The 18,136-nt window shown below is 49.7% G+C and overlaps 1 protein-coding gene across 1 annotated transcript in view; it reads right to left on the minus strand.

Annotated features, from left to right (window-relative positions):
* Nucleotides 1–18,136, minus strand: part of RBPMS2 (RNA binding protein with multiple splicing 2) — a 51,127-nt gene that overhangs the window by 6,200 nt on the left and 26,791 nt on the right. Inside the window, exons 2-6 of the mRNA XM_015418826.1 lie at nucleotides 14,107–14,184; nucleotides 11,594–11,632; nucleotides 10,344–10,406; nucleotides 6,016–6,166; nucleotides 3,924–4,072 (exon numbers count right to left, since the gene is read on the minus strand). Coding sequence (XP_015274312.1) covers nucleotides 3,924–4,072; nucleotides 6,016–6,166; nucleotides 10,344–10,406; nucleotides 11,594–11,632; nucleotides 14,107–14,184 — 480 coding nt within the window. The remainder of the gene's footprint in view (nucleotides 1–3,923; nucleotides 4,073–6,015; nucleotides 6,167–10,343; nucleotides 10,407–11,593; nucleotides 11,633–14,106; nucleotides 14,185–18,136) is intronic.

An 18,136-nucleotide genomic window follows, 5' to 3' on the forward strand; every position in this document is an offset into this window, starting at 1 on the left:
CCCAGATTAGAGCCCACGCTCTTAATCACTACACCAGACTAGACCAAACTGAGTAACACCCCCACCCCAAGGCTTATTCTACCAATATGGTATTACCACCTGCCCCAGTTCTTCCAAGAATTACCATCCTGCCCATCGATAGGCTCCCCCCCCAATCTATAGGTGTTCCTCCACCCAGTCACAGACCACTGCTTCTCCATACCACCCAACAGCGTATGATTGCATAACAAACCCGTCCCCCTCCAAAACCATGCTAAATCCACCATCATAAACCCAGAACAATAATAAACCACCCCCCCCCATTAAGCCCCCCCCCCCATGACCTTCCCCTTCGGCTGTTGTATCATCCGATGGAAAGGAAGCAAGAAAGGGGGAGTGGAACAGAGAGTCAGGACTCTGCTTGGGAAGAAGGAGGAGGAGAAGAGAGAGAGAGAGAGAGTTTGTGTGTGTCGGAAGGAGGATTTTTCCCAGACTCCGGCAAGGAAGGAAAGAACGTTTTTCCTTTGCGGGAGTCCGCAGCGTGGGAGACATGTGCCAAGTTGACTGTGCAGGGGAAAGGGGGGGGAATAGAATCAAAACCGTGTTCTCTGCTACTGCTACGAGCCACCTCCTCCCATGGTGATTGTGGTGGAGTGAAACACAGGTGGCCTGGAGACCCCCCCTCCCCTCCCCTATGCCGTGGTGCCACGTCGTGTCGTGTGCCAAGTTGGCCAGAGGTGGGTTAGAGAAAAATTCCTGGCATTTTGTTCGCCTGGGTGTGGATAGCGTGAGACCCATGCACTGGATTGCTGAGGAAGAAGATGGACGAACCAAAAAAAAAAACCCCACAAAGCTCGTGACCCCCCCCCCCCCCGCATCGTGCCCAGTGGCAGAGAGGAGAGATCGCCTTACCAGCCTTTCCAGACGGGGCCCACCATCCTTTTAAAGGCCTCTAGGAATGAAACTGCTCTACGGCCAGCTCCACTCTAGCTGGGAATGGACAGAACTATGGTGGTCCCACCTCCGGGGCCAGCTCTGAGCTTCAGGGCCGGCCAGCATCGGCAATCCTGGCCGCAGATCACTGAAGACATCAAAGGAGGGATCATTTCAACCACGGGCTGGCCAACAGGGGTGCCCCCCCAGGGGACAAGGAAGCTTGCTTTGGCGGGAACCACTAGGGCAGGGGTCCCCCAACACGGGACCCGCGGGCAGCCTGGTGCCCACTTGACACCTTTCCCTGGGGCACACCAGAGGCTTTTTTAGATGGGCGGGGCCAGGTGGGGATTTGGCCCAACAAGGCTTCTGATTGGCTGAACAGATTTTCAAGAACATTGCTTTGGCAGCAGCTGCTACCGCAGCACAAGAATCTTCACTGTGTGGCTGAAGGTCAGCTGGGGCAGCCATTTAATGGCCAGGTCCACCTCCAGGGGCAGCCGCTGTTTTGGGGCAGCCATTTTGTGGCTGCACCCAACCATGCCATGTCACCATTCTAAAGGTGTCCACAGGCTCAAAAAGATTGGGGATCCCTGCACTAGAGGTACTTACCTGCTGTGCTGCCTAGCACCCTCTTCTGGAAAGGGGGGGGGGAACTGACATTCAGTAGCAAGCAATGCTCCCTCTAAGCTGTAGAGTCTTGTGAGCAAAAACTCTACTCTGTGAGCTACTAGCATTGAGGTTGTGAGCGAGCGATTTGGCTGCTGCATAGATTAGTTTCCTCTGGAGCCCTCCTTCCTGAGCCGAGACAAAAATGTGTGAGCCGGAGGCTAAGAAACTGTGAGCTGGCTCACACTGACTCAGCTTAGAGGGGACACTGGTAGCAAGGCCAGGGCACATTTTGAGCCCTGAAAGGGCTAGCGATTGAGGCTCTTTCCATCACTGGGGCTAGCAAGCAGAGGGCCTGGCCACAGTTTGATCACTTATCCGTGGCAGGGGAGGGGGCCAAAGGGCAGGCAGACCCTGGAGATGTTTCAGCAAGTTGACAGTTCACGTACAAAGTGTGGATGGACCCATAACGGCGGCCTTACTGGAATCCAGTATGCAAGATGCAGTTTTGTCTTCGCACTGGTTCTGAGCAAGGCCACGCCCCTTCTTTGGGCTACTGACCCGACCCCCCCCCCAAAAAAAACCCCTCTGGCACAAACTGCTTGCAGCTAGAGCAGTACTTTCCCAAATAGCCAAATTGGCTTTGCTGGCCTTCGACAAAACAAAAACAAAGCAGAAACAAAAAAAAAATCCGCAAAAGCAAACTGGCTGTACAGCACTGCAGTCCCATCCTCGTTTATAATGTGATCCCCAATTGGCTTGGATCACCTATGAGACTAACGGAGGAAGTGGATATGCTGTCATTGGAAGGTAGCAGCTGGCGTAGCGAAAGGCAGGGGGAGCACAATGAGGACCGAATGTTCTCGCTCCTTCCAGGGAGACGATCTGCTGTGGCGGAAGTGTGGGCCCAGGGCGGGTACGGATGCTGACCGGCCAGCTCGCTCACCGTATGGTATGGCACTGTGGCTGAGCGCTCCTAGTGGTCAGCTCCCTCACAGGGAGAGGGAGGGCCTAGGCAGTCATCTCACCAGGTCAGGCTGCTGCTCTGCACTCCGGGGCCAGTGTCCCCCCCCCACCCCCACCCCGCTCTTCTCCCTCCCCACCCATTCATTAACATATCAGGCCCCCAGCCTAGGGACCAAACGGAGTTCTTAAGCTGCCAATTGCTCGGCAATCGGGAGGCGAGGTAATGTTTAACCCCATAAAGTTTTTTTTATGAGTAACACATTTTGTTTCCAGAGAAAGCACTGGTGGGGGTGGGGGAGCACAAGGACTTGACAGAAAACTGGGCCTCAAAGCAGACGGACGAGGCTCTGTCCTGTGGTCTCCGGAGACGGGAGGGTCCCCGCTGGTAAGTGTGGGCGTTCTTCTTCAGGCCTGTCTCAAGCTGGAGTCCCTTACCTTGCACGTAGCCAGATTTTGTTTATTATACCGGCCTTGCCATCTCAATATGCTTCTGTGTGGGAGAGGCACTCCTTGTTATAGAGGCAGGTGCAAGCCTATGGGGTTTATTGAGGGATTCGCCTGGATGACATGCTTCTACGCAGCAACATAACCAGGGCTGCCCCTAGTGTTCCTTTGGGAGGACAAGGCGAGTACCCGCGGGCACCCACAAGATCAGAAGGCTGTAAAAGCCAAGCTGAACAGCTGCACTTTCCTGTAAGCATAGGAAGCTTTAAATTTAATCCACTGCTAACTATTAATCCACCCTTGGCTAATAGGCTGGTCAATTTGGGAGTTCTGGCTCCAGCACCGTTATATATCAAGGGCCTGGTTTCAGAACAGCTGTGCTTCCAAAGTCACCATCCCTTTAATGATAGGAGTCTGGCTCCTTTTCTGGAATTCTTCAGAACAGACCAAATCCAGCACTACTCCCCACTCCGCCAATATGAGAGCCCACTCACAAGCGGATTTACTCTCGCATGGCTACTGATGGTTCAGGAACTCCTGGGGGGGGGGTGTTGAGAGAGAGGAGAGACCCACACTCTTGCTCAGCCCTTCCTTAGCCAACGGGGCCCTCCCTTAGCCAACTGAGTCGCTTGGGCTACTCCTTCCACCTCCTAGGAAGTCAGCATTGCGTCTTATTTTGGCAGAGTTCAGAACTAGAACTCGGGCCGCTCGCCAAACCCGAGGCCGGCTCTGAGTCTGGGAGTTTCCTCTCCTTGCAGCTCCAAGATCAAGAAAGGGACAGACTGTTTGGGTGCAGCCAGATCAGCCCGAACAGGTCTGGGAACTAGGAGGCGTGTACAGCACTGAGCGACTCCGTGGCACTCTCCACTCTGGAGTGGAGTTTCCCAAGCTCAAGTCCGGCATTATGGACCTCCAAAAAGCTCGCAGGGGGTGGGAAAAGATGTGTCTTTCTGTCTCTCTAAGAGAAGGGGTTGGGGGATGCAAAGCCTCACCTGAGCATGGAGGGCGGCAGCGGCGGCCGCAGCAGCTGGGTACGTGAAAGCAGCGTGCGGGATGGCGGGAGTTAACTCCGTGGTGTAGAGTGGGTAGGGTGCCCAGGCCTCCGGAGATGCTGGAATCAGAGCTGCTCCGGTCAGGTCATCTAGACATGGAGGAGAAGGGGGAGAGGAATAGCAAAATCCACAGTGAAACGCAGCACAGCACTGGAAAGAGACCGCACGGAGGCAGAGGCCCACCTAGCAGGGGGACGCTAAAGGCATCTGACAAGCCGTTGATCTCCGTTGCTCACACAGCACCAAGCGGTTCGGCGCAGCTACAGCTGGGGAGTTCCTCTCGTGCCTCGAGGCCAAACAGTGGCCCACAGTTCCGCTTTCTACTTGGCACTAAAGTAGGGACTCATCAGATCTTGGAAGCTAAGCAGGGCCAACCCTGGGAAGTACTTGGAAGGGGGACCCCCAAGGAATGCTAGGGATGGGACACAGAGGCAGGCAAGAGCAAGCCAGCTCTCTGAAATGTCCGAGCCCTACTAGGGGTTGCCAGAAGTCAACTACGACTTCCAGGCACACAACATACTCACAAAATAAAGCAGGGTCTCCATTCCCACAGGTGTTTCCTGGACACTCTTTTCCCTGAGCACAAAACGCAAAGCTTGCTGTTCTGCACGTGGCCAAGGGCTGCTTCAATACAAAGCTCATCAGGAGAGCTCCGCCTTTTCCCTGCTCAAGGTCCCAGGTTCAAGGCCCAACATGTCCCCCTGAAAGGAAGCTGGACAGCAGGGCCTCCGCGGGGTAGCCACAGAGTAGCCAATGCTGGGCCGGAGGGACCAATGGTTGGCGCAACGCACCCTCCTGTGCCTTGCACATGACTCCATTAGGCATGCATGCTGTACGGGGGTCCTCAGCCGCAGCGAGCTGGGGATCGGCTCCCCATGGGTTCAGTGGGGAATGAACCCGTGTGGTATAGCGGTCAGAGGCCCAGACTAGCAGGCCCAAGTTCAAATCTCTACTCAGCTCGCAGACCTTGGACCCGTCACGGCTTAACTTGCCTCACAAGGCTGTTGTGAAGATGAGAGAGAATTGTGTAGAGTGGCTCTGAGCGCCTCAGGGGGAGGGCAGGATTAAAAGGATACTAGAGGTGAGGGCGGCCTGACCTTCAGGGCCCAGGCTAGCCTGCCCTCATTAAGATCTTGGAAGCTAAGCGGGGTCAGCCCTGGTCAGTATTTGGATGGGAGACCACCCAGGAATACCAGGGTCATGATGCAGAGGTGGGCAAGGGCAAAACTACCTCTGTTCACCCCTTGCCTTGAAACCACCACAGGGTCGCCACGAAGTCCACTGTGACTAGAGATGTAAAATTTCCGGAATTTTTGAAGCTCGGAAAAAAAACGGGTTTTATCCCGGGAAAAAACGGAATTTTTCAGAAAAATTGAAAAAAAATGCTACATTAGCATTTCTTTTGTCTTTTCTAGTTTGAAAGTCCTTCTGTTACTTTAGGAACATAAACTATGACTATGGACACTTTTACTTGGCATGAAATTATCACAACTAGCATATTAAAAATATAGTGTATCCAAACAATTATTACAGAATACCCACCCACATGCAAAAACAAAACTGACACTTTTTTATTTTCTTCTGACAATCGCACCTCCTAAAGGAAGAAATGCATCTTGTTCTTGTATTGGAGAGTTCAGTTTGTAACCTAGGACTTGCTTGTCCTCAATGCACAGAAATTACATCAATCTGATACCATCTGATATGATTTGGAAAATATTTGAACACCTGGTCTTAAAATATTTTATTCATCATGTTAAAATAAAATGTTCCATAATCAATTTTTTTCTTTTCTTTTTTCAATTTTTCCAATTTTTCAGAAAAAACCAAAAAGGCTTCAGGAAAAAAACGGGAAAAAACCATTTCGTTTTTTTCCCCGGGCCTTCACATCTCTAACTGTGACTGGATGGCCCCTTCTACCACCACCAAAACAAGGGGCAGGTTGCTCCCTGCTTTGCAGAGCACATCTAAAGCCCAGCAAAGACACACCGGTCCCCCCCACCCCACCCCCACCCCCACCCGTGCTCCTCACAGGGGGCCCGTGCAATGAAGTGCGCTCCCAGGGCAGGGTGGAGGTTGGTGGGATTTGGCGTGGCCATCAGCTTGCTCTTGGCCATCTTGGTGTTGGCTTTCGCAAACTCTAACCGCAACGTCTGGGGGTTCTCCGGGTCAAAGCGGATGCCCTGCAGGGGGGAGACAGAAGAAGAAGAAGAGGGTACATTCTCTGAAGAAGACATAAACGGGAGGAGGAGACCGGTTCGCTATGCTCCCGCCTCACCCTTCCCAGGAAGCGGGATGCGCCGACTCGCGCAATGGAGACCAGTGGCAAAGCCCTGTGGTGGACCGTACCATTTCAGACGGCAGGCAAAAACAAGTTTTTGAATGCTCCCTATATAAAGAGGTCCTGGCCGGTAGAACGTTAGAGAGATTCTGTTCTTGTTGTTAGCTATTCAGTCGTGTCTGACTCTTGGCGACTCTCTGGGCCAGCTCTAATCCACGTTTTCTGATCTTGTACTGTTTCTTTGAGTCGTTCCACGTGGTTTTGACTTTTATGGTGTCTAACCACCCTGTTCTCTGGCGGCCAGATTTTCTTTTGCTGCTAACCAATCCAGGCATAATTGCTTTTTCTAGTGAGCTCTTCCGCATGGCATGGCCAAAATTCTAGCTCATCCTATTCCCTGATACACTGGTCGTCTACATGTGGGGAATTTTCTTCCATGGGGGAGAATTCAATTGTGTCGTCTGCAGTTTGAAGTGGTACAGCCCTTTCTACAGCCTCGGGGCTCGGCCGCCTCACTCTGTTGCATGTTTCTGATCCCACCGTTACAGGCAGAACATGCCACCAAGGACAGATTCTCACGACACAGACTCCAGTAACATTTTTGGAGCCATGGAGCCTCTGGAAGCAACCTGTGTGCAATACAGAACATGAGATTTCTTCTCCAGGGAAGATTTCTCAAGGGGGTGGGGGAGGAGAGGAAATTGTTCTGCAAATCTGAACTTAAAGGCTGGCTGTATGTGGTTGCTTATTTGGCTGTACATGGTTGGCTGTACACGGATGCTTATTTGGCTGCCCCTTCCTGCAAAGTCACTGAAACGCCCACCCCATTCCCAGTCACCCCCTCCAGAAGTCCTGCACTTCAAAAAAAAAAAAAGAGAGAGACCGGGAAGCAAGGGACCAACAAGAGAAGCAGTGAGTTAGCAGTCTTTGGCTGAAGTGCCACATTAATGTTAACAATATTGTTGACACATGGCACCAGGGAAGAGTCCAGCTGCAAAGCCAGCGTCAGAATTTATTACTGCCAACATCCCACGAAGTTGAGGCTCACGGATGTACTAAAAGCTCTTCCTCAGGAGCGCTTGCACAAACACTGAACAATGCCCTCTGCGGCAGGATTTTACTGTGCGAAATGGCAAAAATCTACTGGCAAAACGATCGCTAAAGTACTTTGAAAGGGGATTGAAAGTGAAATATTTAACCTGTGTGGAACCACCCAGATGTCAGACTTCAACCTGCTATGGTGTTTGACGCTCTAATGTATAATCTCCCTGTAGCTCTTTCCTTCAAACAGCCAGTTACTGGAGGCAAGCTTCCCAGTGTTGCCCAGTCCCATCTTAGATTAGGAGTCCCCAACGTGATGCCCATGGACACCAGGGTGCCAGTCAGCATCTTTTCCGGCACCCAACAACTGTCTTTAGAAAGTGGATGGGGCCAGGTGGGGCTCTAGCCCAGCAGCGCTTTTCACTGGCCGTGCAGATTAAATTAACATTGTTTCAGCTGCAGCTGCCCCCACAGTGCTGGTTTTACTCTCTCACTCCTCTTTCCCAGTGCATTTTTAAAACCACCTCTCTTCTCCCTCGCACTTAAAGTTCCTGTATGTGGTTGGCTCCGCCTCCTGCAGCAGCCATTTTGTAGTTGCACCCACCACTCAGGGTCAGAATTCCAAAGGTCCCCATAGGCTCTGAAAGGTTGGGGAGCCCTGGCAGAGATCAGCATTCTCTGGTCACCAATAATTCCTGCACTGAGCAAAGGGGTTGGAGTAGGTGACCTCTAGGATACCTTCTAACTCTGTGATATTGGTCTCTTTGAAGAGAGTTTTTCTGCCTAAGTGTTAGCTTTCTTGACTATAGAAGTCATCACCCCCACCTGCCGGCTTGTTATCAGGATTGTTGCTTAGGCTGACAGAGGTGATTAACTTGCAGCAGCTGAGGACTGTCACCTAAAGTGGTTGACAGCTTGCAATTTAGAGATCTATCCTGGTCACAGCTTTCTATTGGCTAAATGGCTTTTCTTTCTGCACTGAGAACTTCAGCCCCACCAGAAAAAGAAGAAGAGACTGGATTTATACCCCGCCCTTCACTACCCAAGGGAGTCTCAGAGCGGCTTACAAACTCCTTTCCCTTCCCCTCCCCACAACAGGCACCCTGTGAGGTAAAAGAAGAAGAAGAGATTGGATTTATACCCCGCCCTTCACTGCCCAAAGGAGTCTCAGAGTGGCTTACAATCGCCTTTCCCTCCCCCTCCCCACAACAGACACCCTGTGAGGTAGGTGGGGCTGAGAGAGCTCTGACAGAAACTGCTCTTTTTCAAGGACAGCTCTTATCAGAACTATGGCTTGCCCAAGGTCATCCAGCAGGTGCAAGTGGAAGAGTGGGGAATCAAACCCGGTTCTCCCAGATTAACCCACGACACCAAACTGGCCCCACAAGCCACAAAATCCTGGCTATGGGCCTGGGAAAGGGAGCTGCCTCCTGGCACACTGACAGACTCCAGAGCTGTCCAGGTTTCCCCTTGCATAGCACCTAGCTCAGTTCCGCGGGTCTGTAAGACAGCGATGTTCTACCAGGCCTATGGTTGAGCAACGATTTCCATGTAGTCTGGCTCCTCCTTTCCACTTTTTCTCCCCCCACCCCAAGAGGTTCGGATACTATTAGGAAACTATTGCTGTCATCTCAAGCATCTCCCGAAATTGCTACTGACCTGTTATTGTCTTAAACTGTTTTAACTGATTTGTGAAGGTAGGTATTGAAACGTTATAAATGTACAGAAGTCGAATAAATAAATTAATTAATAAGGATCACAGGTAGCCACATCACCGTATTTATTTACTTTCTAATTTACATGTTTTGTAGTCTGCCTTTCTCACTTGGACTCAAGGCAGATTACACAGAGTGTGTTAATATAATCGACACCATGGGACGTTTACGGAACAATGCAATAAGACTAGGGTTGTAGAACCTAACAGAAGTCTAAAAACTGAGCTGAATCAAAGCTCAAGTGTTAACATGACACGGGAAATGATGCAAAATTGACACAGAAGGATCCTAGCTTCGGCAAGCTGAACACAGCAGTATAGACCTAATGATTCATCCAAGTAACAGTATAGCGCAACTCTACAGCCTGCACAGAAAAGCCCTCCTGAGTAATTCAGTTTTGCAGTTTCTGGAAAGGCAGGAGAGGGGGAGTCTTCCTGACCTCCTCACGCAGGCCGCTCCACAAGGAGGGGCCACCACAGAGAAGTCCTGTGTTGGACATTTCCCATTCACAATGAACTCAATTGCCTGTCTTCCCACCACATGGTAAAAGAAAATGGGCCCTGTGTCATGTGGGAATATGAACAACTCCCGTGAGGCATGCCCAGGACGAGTTCAGGTTCTCACCGGGAGATTGGCAAGTAGTGCACAAAGTGTGCTGAGTCTGCATGAGTCTGCTGAATTACCGAGAGCACAACCTTTGCAACATTCGAGCAAGAGAGGAGAGTTTTCGCGTAAAGAGCGTTCTGTTAAAGAACATAGTGTGATTCTAGTTAAAGGCTTCTTCATGTAACGTTTTCACTGTCCCATGTGTGAGCCTGTTTGATTCTGAATAAAGCACTGCTGACAGGCAGTCAGGGACAGTCTGGTACAGAGAGACAGATCTGACTGAGAGCCCGGTCAGCAAGCTTCAAGAAATCTGTTGTGGTGTGTCGTTATTGAACCCTCAAAGTCTACAGTGTCACATGTAGATTAGTGGTGTGAGCAGTGTTCCCTCTAAGCTGAGTTAGTGTGAGCTAGCTCACAGTTTTTTAACCTCCAGCTCACACATGTTTGCCTTTGCTCAGGAAGGAGGGCTCCAGAGCAAACTAATTTATGCAGGAGCCAAATCGCTCGCTCACAACTTCGATGCCAGTAGCTCACAAAGTGGAATTTTTGCTCACAAGACTCCACATCTTAGAGGGAACATTGGGTGTGAGTATTGTCCATACGGGCTCGGATCCGGAGCACTCGCCATGGAGGGAATATTTTGCTATGGAACAGAACAGCACCCTGGGCCCAATCCAGTCTGGCCAAATGGGATTTGCAAGGGCTCTCAGTACTCACATTCAAGGCATTCTTGGCGGCTTCTGCACCAGCCCGGCTGTCGAAGGTAACAAAGCCTACCGGCTGGGGGAGATGGAGACAAAAGGCAAACAAGCCACATGAGTGATGAACAAATCCCCTGGCCGCACTGCAAGGCAGCGAGGAAGACTCCCAAGCCCCTCCCGCCCTTCCAAGGGCCCCTGGCTCACCTCTGCTCCATCTCTGGCCTGGCCTCTCCAGACAAGCACCTCAGCCACTGAGCCAGGGCCCCGGCAGAAACCACCCACCTCCCAAGTTAAAATGCCAGTTAAAAGGCAATGTGAAGTAGAGGACACAGCTTGGTGCTCTAGGGATGGAGGACAAGGCGGCAGACAGTCACGATCAGCTAAACCCTCCAGCCTGGCTGTCGGCAAGTTCAGCAGCACTGCCCAGTGGGAAGAACTCCTAAGACAAAAGGCTGGGTTCCCCAGTTGCTGAGGGAAATAGCTGTGCAAGTTATGTCACACACCCCTTTCTGAAGAAGAAGAGATTGGATTTATACCCCGCCCTTCACTACCCGAAGGAGTCTCAGAGCAGCTTACAGTCTCCCTTCCCTTCCCCTCCCCACAACAGACACCCTGTGAGGTAGGTGGGGCTGAGAGAGCTCTCCCGAGGACTGCTCTCGAGAGAACAGCTCTGAGAGAACTTGTGACTGGCCCAAGGTCACTCCAGCAGCTGCATGTGGAGGAAGAAGAAGAAGAGATTGGATTTATACCCCGCCCTTCACTACCCAAAGGTGTCTCAGAGCGGCTTACAAACTCCTTTCCCTTCTCCTCCCCACAACAGTCACCCTGTGAGGTAGGCGGGGCTGAGAGAGCTCTGACAGAAACTGCTCTTTTTCAAGAACAGCTCTTATCAGAACTAGGGCTCGCCCAAGGCCATCCAGCCAGGTGCAAGTGGAGGAGTGGGGAATCAAACCCCGTTCTCCCGGATTAGAGTCTGCACTCCTAACCACCACACCAAACAGAGCCTCCCCTCCAAAAAGGGCCCACAGGCTGCCTTTGATTAGAAAACATCTCCCCATGTACACCCCACAGACTGGATGCTCTCGGCTTCAGGGATTTCGTTTAGGAGCAAGAACTGCACCCAAGCGTATATGCACAGCAGCCTTAAGATTACAACAGAGGGAATGGGAAGGAAGATCTGCCTTCCCCACCCCATTTCTAACCTCAATCCACAATTAAAGCCGTTACAACTAGCAGCTGCCAGAAAAGAGAAATCGGAGGCTTTACCTGTTTGGACGTTAGTTTGATCAGCGATCCTTCATAACCCTGTGGGAAGAAGCAGCCAGCAAAAGTTAAGTTATCGGACTCCTTAAAAGGACAAGAAAAGCCGGGAGGCTTGCTTGGTGCCCTCAGACAGCACAGCCAAAAGCCAGAAATATTTCTGGGGCCCACTGCAGCTGCTACGTGAACAATGCTCCCCCCTATCCACCCTCTACCACGCTTTACCACTTCAGACTAACGGCAGCGGCTCACAGCCGTCACTCCCAGCGGAGACCCTTTTCGCTGCATTTCTGCATCTGATCCCATCCAGCCTTGAAGCAGAGTCTGGCAAGGTAGCCAAGACCATCCCAGCTATCTCAACCACAAGACCCCAAGTTCAAGTTAACAGTAGCTTCAGAGGGTGGCTGTGTTGGTCTGCAGTAGAACTAGAAGCCCTGACTGGGATAGCCCAGGCTAGTCCAAGCCTGCCAGATCTCGGAAGCTAAGCAGGGTCAGCCCTGACAGGTATTTGGATGGGCAACCTCCAAGGAATATCAGGGGCATGACGCACAGGCAGGCAATGGGAAACCACCTCTGAAATGCCTCTTGCCTTAAAAACAAGTCTAGCTCGCCACCTAGTGGTGCATAACACTAAAAGATCTAGAACTTCTGGCTGCCGGACAACCTTAGGCTCTCCTGGCTATACTACACACAGTGCCATATGATGATGATGATGATGATTATTATTATTATTACTACAGCTGAATCCAGGAGCACCTCAGGAGTTCAACAAGATTTTCAGGGTAGAAGTTCTTGAGAGTCAAAAGCTCCATTTTGTCAACTTATACCCTGAAAACCTTGTTGGCCTCTTAGGTGCAGCCAGGCTTGAATCTAGCCCTTCAAGAGAATGGCTCTAAGGAGCAAAGAACCAAAAGTAAAGCAGCTGAAAAGTGCCCCTTTATACTTGCAGTATACCTTTACACCTGCGGCACTCCAACTAAACCCAGGAACAGGGCCTTCTCAGTTGTGGCACCAAAATGATGGGACCCTCAAGACTTCTTCTGTTTTGTTTGGTGTTGCCTCCCTGACCCTCCTTCTGGTTTATGTGTTTGTGTTGTGAGTGTGTGAGTGTGTATATAATGTATACCACCAGGGCCAGGGCTCTTTTTGTAGAAAAAGTCCAGCAGGAACTCATTAGCATAATAGGCCACACCCAACAGCAGGAACTCATTAGCATATTAGGTCACACAGCTCATTAGCATATTAGGCCGCACCCCCATGTTACCAGAAGTGTAGTCATCCAGCCACACCCACCTTTTTGCTTCTTATTCTGTTTACCCTGTTTGTGGTCAAAACCCAGGGCTTTTCTTGTAGCAGGAACTCCTTTGCATGTTAGGCCACACACCCCTAATGAGTTTCTGCTGTTGGGTGTGGCCTATTATGCTAATGAGTTCCTGCTGGGCGTGGCCAACTTGGGAGCCAGCCGGAACTCCGTTCCTGTGCATTCCTTCCTGCCCAAAAATAGCCCTGGCCAGGGCCCTGTGGGATCATATGTAATTCCGCAGGGCTTACAAGGCAGAGATGTTCCACCAGCCTTTTGCTTGAGGACAGCAATGGTGTTGTGTCGTGGATGGCACCCTCCTCCTCGCCTCTTCCCCTTAATTCTGATCTCACGTTCCCTCTCCCCCTGCTCAGAAAGGGGCCAGGCCGTCCAGAACTGGGATGAAGTTTTTAAGGACGCCATCTGGGATTTCTTTTTAACCTGCTTTTCTCTAATTTGTCATTCTATTTTTGTTATATTTGAATTCTTACTGTTTTGTATATTCACTTTTTGGCTTTGTGCCTCTGTTGTACATCACCCAGAGCCCGGCACAGACTGGAACGGGGCAATTAATAAATCAAATAAATACTACTAATCAGTGTTCCCTCTAAGCTGAGTTAGTGTGAGCTAGCTCACAGTTTTTTAGCCTCCAGCTCACACATTTTTGTCTCAGCTCAGGACGGATGGCTCCAAGAGCAAACTAACTTATGCAGCAGGCAAATCGCTGGCTCAGAGCTTTAATGCCAGGAGCTCACAAAGCAGAATTTTTGCTCACAGGACTCCACAGCTTAGAGGGAACATATAAAATATAATGTTGTTATATTGTATAATTTTAAAGAAACATGCATTTAAAAAATTGTTTTAACACTGACTTCTTACTGCCTTGGGGACCCTGGGTTGGGTGGAAAGGGGGCATAAGTGTTTTAAATAGATAAGTTATATTTAAATTAACCCTTGATCCACAAAGCCGCCAACTTCCTTGTTCTTAAAAGAGAAATACTACTCAGGAAGGAGGATGCCCAGGCATTAGATTTCAGCTGCCACCCTAAACAAACTCAGGCCCGTTGACTTTAAAGGACTTTAATCCCACATTAGAGAGAGGATTTAAAAACACTTCTCTCCCCTTTCCTCATAGTTCAAGGATGGCATTTGTAAGAGGCACACACCCCTTATTAATCCACATATAGGCTTAGTCTGAGGTTTTGTTGCCAGCACTCACCTTGAATGGCCGAAAAAGCAGGTAGAGTTCTCTGGGCTTGATATCCACAGGAAGGCCACTGACAAAGAGTGTCCGTACCTAGGAGAGACGTAACACTGAGCAGATCTAGAGAACACGGCACTTTGGATGGCCAGAACTGACTTCGGGAAGGCCAGCATTCTGGGAAGGGTAGCGGATCTTCCTTCCTGCAGCAAGGAAGCTCAAGACAAACATCTATAACCACTGGAGGAGGTCTTGTTGCCCAGCTCTTGCGCCCCCCCCCAAAAAAAAATCAATGACGTATCGAATTGACACTGCCATGGAGGTACAATCTTGTTTCCCAGATGGGAGAGTTTAGGCTTCATGGAGGGTGGGACCAGCCCCTTGCCAAGAGTAGCCAAGGGGAGCCCCAAGACAATGCCGGCATCCCAGGCCTTGAATCCTTCCTGTGGCTCATGGTCATTTCAGGCTCAAAGAGCTGGGTTTAAGATCTTGGTACGAAGTCTGAAAGTTCCAGCCCTGTTCTGGAGAGCCCAGGCAAGCCCAATCTTGTCAGATCTCAGAAGCGACGCAGGATCGGCCCTGGCCGGTATTAGATGGGGGACCCCCAAGGAATACCAGGGTCATGACGCAGAGGCAGGCAATGGCAAACCACCGCTGAATGCCTCTTGTGTTGATATAACCCCATGGGACTGCCATAAATCGGCAGCCACTTGAGAGCAATAAATAAATACAGGTGGGTTGCTGTAAGCTATTTCAAATGCCAGATAGACTTGGATTGAGTGTTCAGTTGACAACATGGGGGAAAGAACGGCGGTTGACACTCCATTACAAAAGGACCAACCCAACAACCCATCTCTACACAGGGGAGAACGATCCTTCTCTGTGCCATTGGTTTTCTGTTTGGGAAACCAGTGCATGGGACAGAGAAGATCTTACTCTGGAGGAGGCAGTCAAGCCCCTTCTCAAGGCATTTCTAGCAGTTCCCATCACCATAGCATTCCGAAGAGAAGCTTTGTAATCTGCTCTCTTGTACTGTAGGAATAGCGTGTTGCTTCTTTCTTGCATAACTTGCCAACAGACTGTCATCCAAAGCATCTCAGCGTGTGTGTACATAATTTTTAAAGGATGAAGGATAACGGACTGAGATATATGTCAGAGTGATAGAGGTAGCAAGCAGTTACTATAGATCAGTTTGATCTGTTTGTCAGACCTAGCTGTCATGCTAGTAATCATGTAATTACAGCCAGGTGTTTTCTAGCAGGTGTTGCTCTTTCAGGGCTTGTTAGAGCTAGTGATTACATCTCCTTGTTAGAGATTGGCTGGGGTTTAGCATAATAGCTATCAGTTTAGTAAGCTGGATGGGGACTCAGTTCTCATAGACTAAGGCATGACATGCTGTTCAATAGCCTGAAAATATCTCTGTATATATTCACCTTTATAACTATATAAACTCTCTGTGCACCTTCATAACTGGTCAGTCTCCCGCTTCTTATTTACGACACCCAACAGTATTAGCCTTCATGGGCGCTGTGGAACTCTGCAGGAATCAAGACCAGATTTGGCTCGGCATTTGAGACGCTTCCCAGCATTAACACTGCAGACATCCCAAGTGGATGCAAAGTTCATCCATCATCAATGCCTCTTTCCTAAGGAAATGTATTTCAGACTAAGAAATCCACAGGGTCAGCCACGAACACTAGACACACGATTAATACAAGCCAACACATTTAAAGGACAGGTATTTCAGTCCACTCCAAAAAGGCCCACTCCAAAAAGGCCCTGGAACCCCAGATCTAGGTCCTCACGGGTAGCCCACCTGTGCCTTGAAGCAACAAGGAAGAGAAACTTTTGAGAATTAGCACCACACTTCTAGTTATTTGCACGCTGCCAGCAATTACGGCTGCAATCCTTTCTTGGGGATACATCCCATTAAAGTCACTGGAATTCACTTCTACAGGCAGACACATGGGAATTTATGACAGACAGATATGTGGCGGGCGGTAGAAAACACACACATAAGCACTAGTAACTTGAATCTGTGTAAGGCTGAACACCACTCAATCTTCCTCAAGTGCAAATGCCCTAGAATGGGAATCGACACTGGTCAGATGGGACAAAGCACGGCACAGAATTTCTAGGACCTCAGTTGAGCCCTAAACAACTATTTTTCTAGAGCGATGTTTGAGATCCAAACTTCAGCTGTGTTTGGGAACTACTGGATTCGAGGACTCGCTCTTTCAAGGTCAATAGGGCCCTGACCTGGAAGGCCCAGGCATGTCCAATCTCGTCAGATCTCAGAAACTAAGCAGGGCTGACCCTGGTGAGTACTTAGAAGGGAGACCTCCAAGGAATACCAGGGCTGGGATGCAGAGGCAGGCAATATCAAACCACCGCTCTGAAACACTCTAGCCTCACTAGGGGTCGCCAGACGTCACCATGACTTTGAGGCATGCAAGGACACTCACACACACAAAATACTCACACAAAAAAAATCAATAGGGAAATTGCTAAGATACTGTTTTTTTAAAAAATGTGCTGGTTTTTGAGATCCTATAGGAGTGTGTCTGTAGCACCTCTGCATGCATCAGAACCAAGCTGGCTTCCTTTTAACTACGAGACATGTGCACAGACTGATGAAGGCAACGCAAGTGAGGTCTAGTGCAGACTTTGAAAGCATTCTTTGCTCACATTCTTAAACCCAAATAAACTTACTTTCACGGCATGCAAGAGAAGCGTGTCTCCCATTTGAATCCGTAACAAGTGTGCTCCACGTAGCAGATGGCAAGTAATTACTGCTCTGGGACCACCGTTTACCTTCTTGCAATAGCTTTGATTTCCCATGTATTTTGCAATAATGGAGTCAGGCCAAATATCTTTCATAGGTAAAAGGAAATCCAGTTTGAAGATACAGTATTTATTCCCTTCATTTATACCCCTCTTTCTCCCCAATGGGAGCTTACATTTACAACAAAGCAGCTTACATCTGAGGAGAGGAGAGCATTTTATCCTCACAACACCCTTGCAAGGTAGGTCAGGCAGAGTGTGTGTGACTGGCCCCAGGTCATGCAGCAAGTTCCCCTCATAGCAGAGTGGGAAATTTGAACCCAGGTCTCAAACCTGGGTCTCTCAGATCCTAGTCCGACACGCTAACCACGACACAAGCATCTGTGTTCAGTTATCTGAAGCAAATCTTTTAACAGTCCATTCCATTAACGTGTCAGAACACCTTCCCCAGTTCCTACAACAGCAATATTCCAGACCAGCTTCACTTTCAGTGCCCAAGTTCCATGTTGCACCTTCATGAGAAAGCAAACATCCAAAACTACACACGACACACAGATGTCACTGTGCAGATGGAATCAACAGCCGCCCATAGGGAAGCGTGTCAAACGAATGGCTTGAGGGCATTCGTGCTGTTTTCAGTGTGTGCAAACCATTTTAGATAGTTTCATTACATTGTTTATTAGGTGCATCCTGACATCTTTACTACCCTGCTTCCCAATTTTGTTACCCAGTTTTGCAGAATTGTCTATTCTATTTTTGCCATTTTTTTTTTAAAGTTACAATCTGCTTGATCTCTTGATACTGAGGGTGCAGCCATCTCTGGTTTAAAAAAACATGTGGAGCAGGTGATGTGAAAGACATGAAACCTTGGAGGCCAGCTGCCAGAGTAGGCAATACTGACCGGTGTAGACCGATGGTGCGTGGCTTGATAGAAGACAGCCTCGTATATATTCAAGGGTTCTCTTCCCATCTTTGTGACTGTAGTGTATCCAGCCTGACATGTCCGGACATGCCCGGACTGGCTCAGGCACAAACACCACTAGCTTCATGCCAAAAGACAATGGGCCAGTAGGATCCTAGCCAGGCCCAATGAAAGGGCTAGGTCCCCAGCCGGGAGGCCAATAGGTCTCTCGGTTACTGTAAATAGCCTATCGGGAGTGGGGTGTGTGTTTGGTGGCGGGTTTTCTGAAGGAATATAAACTGGCCTGCGAGCCAGCCAAGTGTCTTTGTTCCTGACTAAATAAAGGTATGCTTAGCTGAAATC

Source organism: Gekko japonicus, unplaced genomic scaffold, assembly GCF_001447785.1.
Source record: "Gekko japonicus isolate JY-2015 unplaced genomic scaffold, Gekko_japonicus_V1.1 scaffold150, whole genome shotgun sequence".
NCBI lineage: Eukaryota > Metazoa > Chordata > Lepidosauria > Squamata > Gekkonidae > Gekko > Gekko japonicus.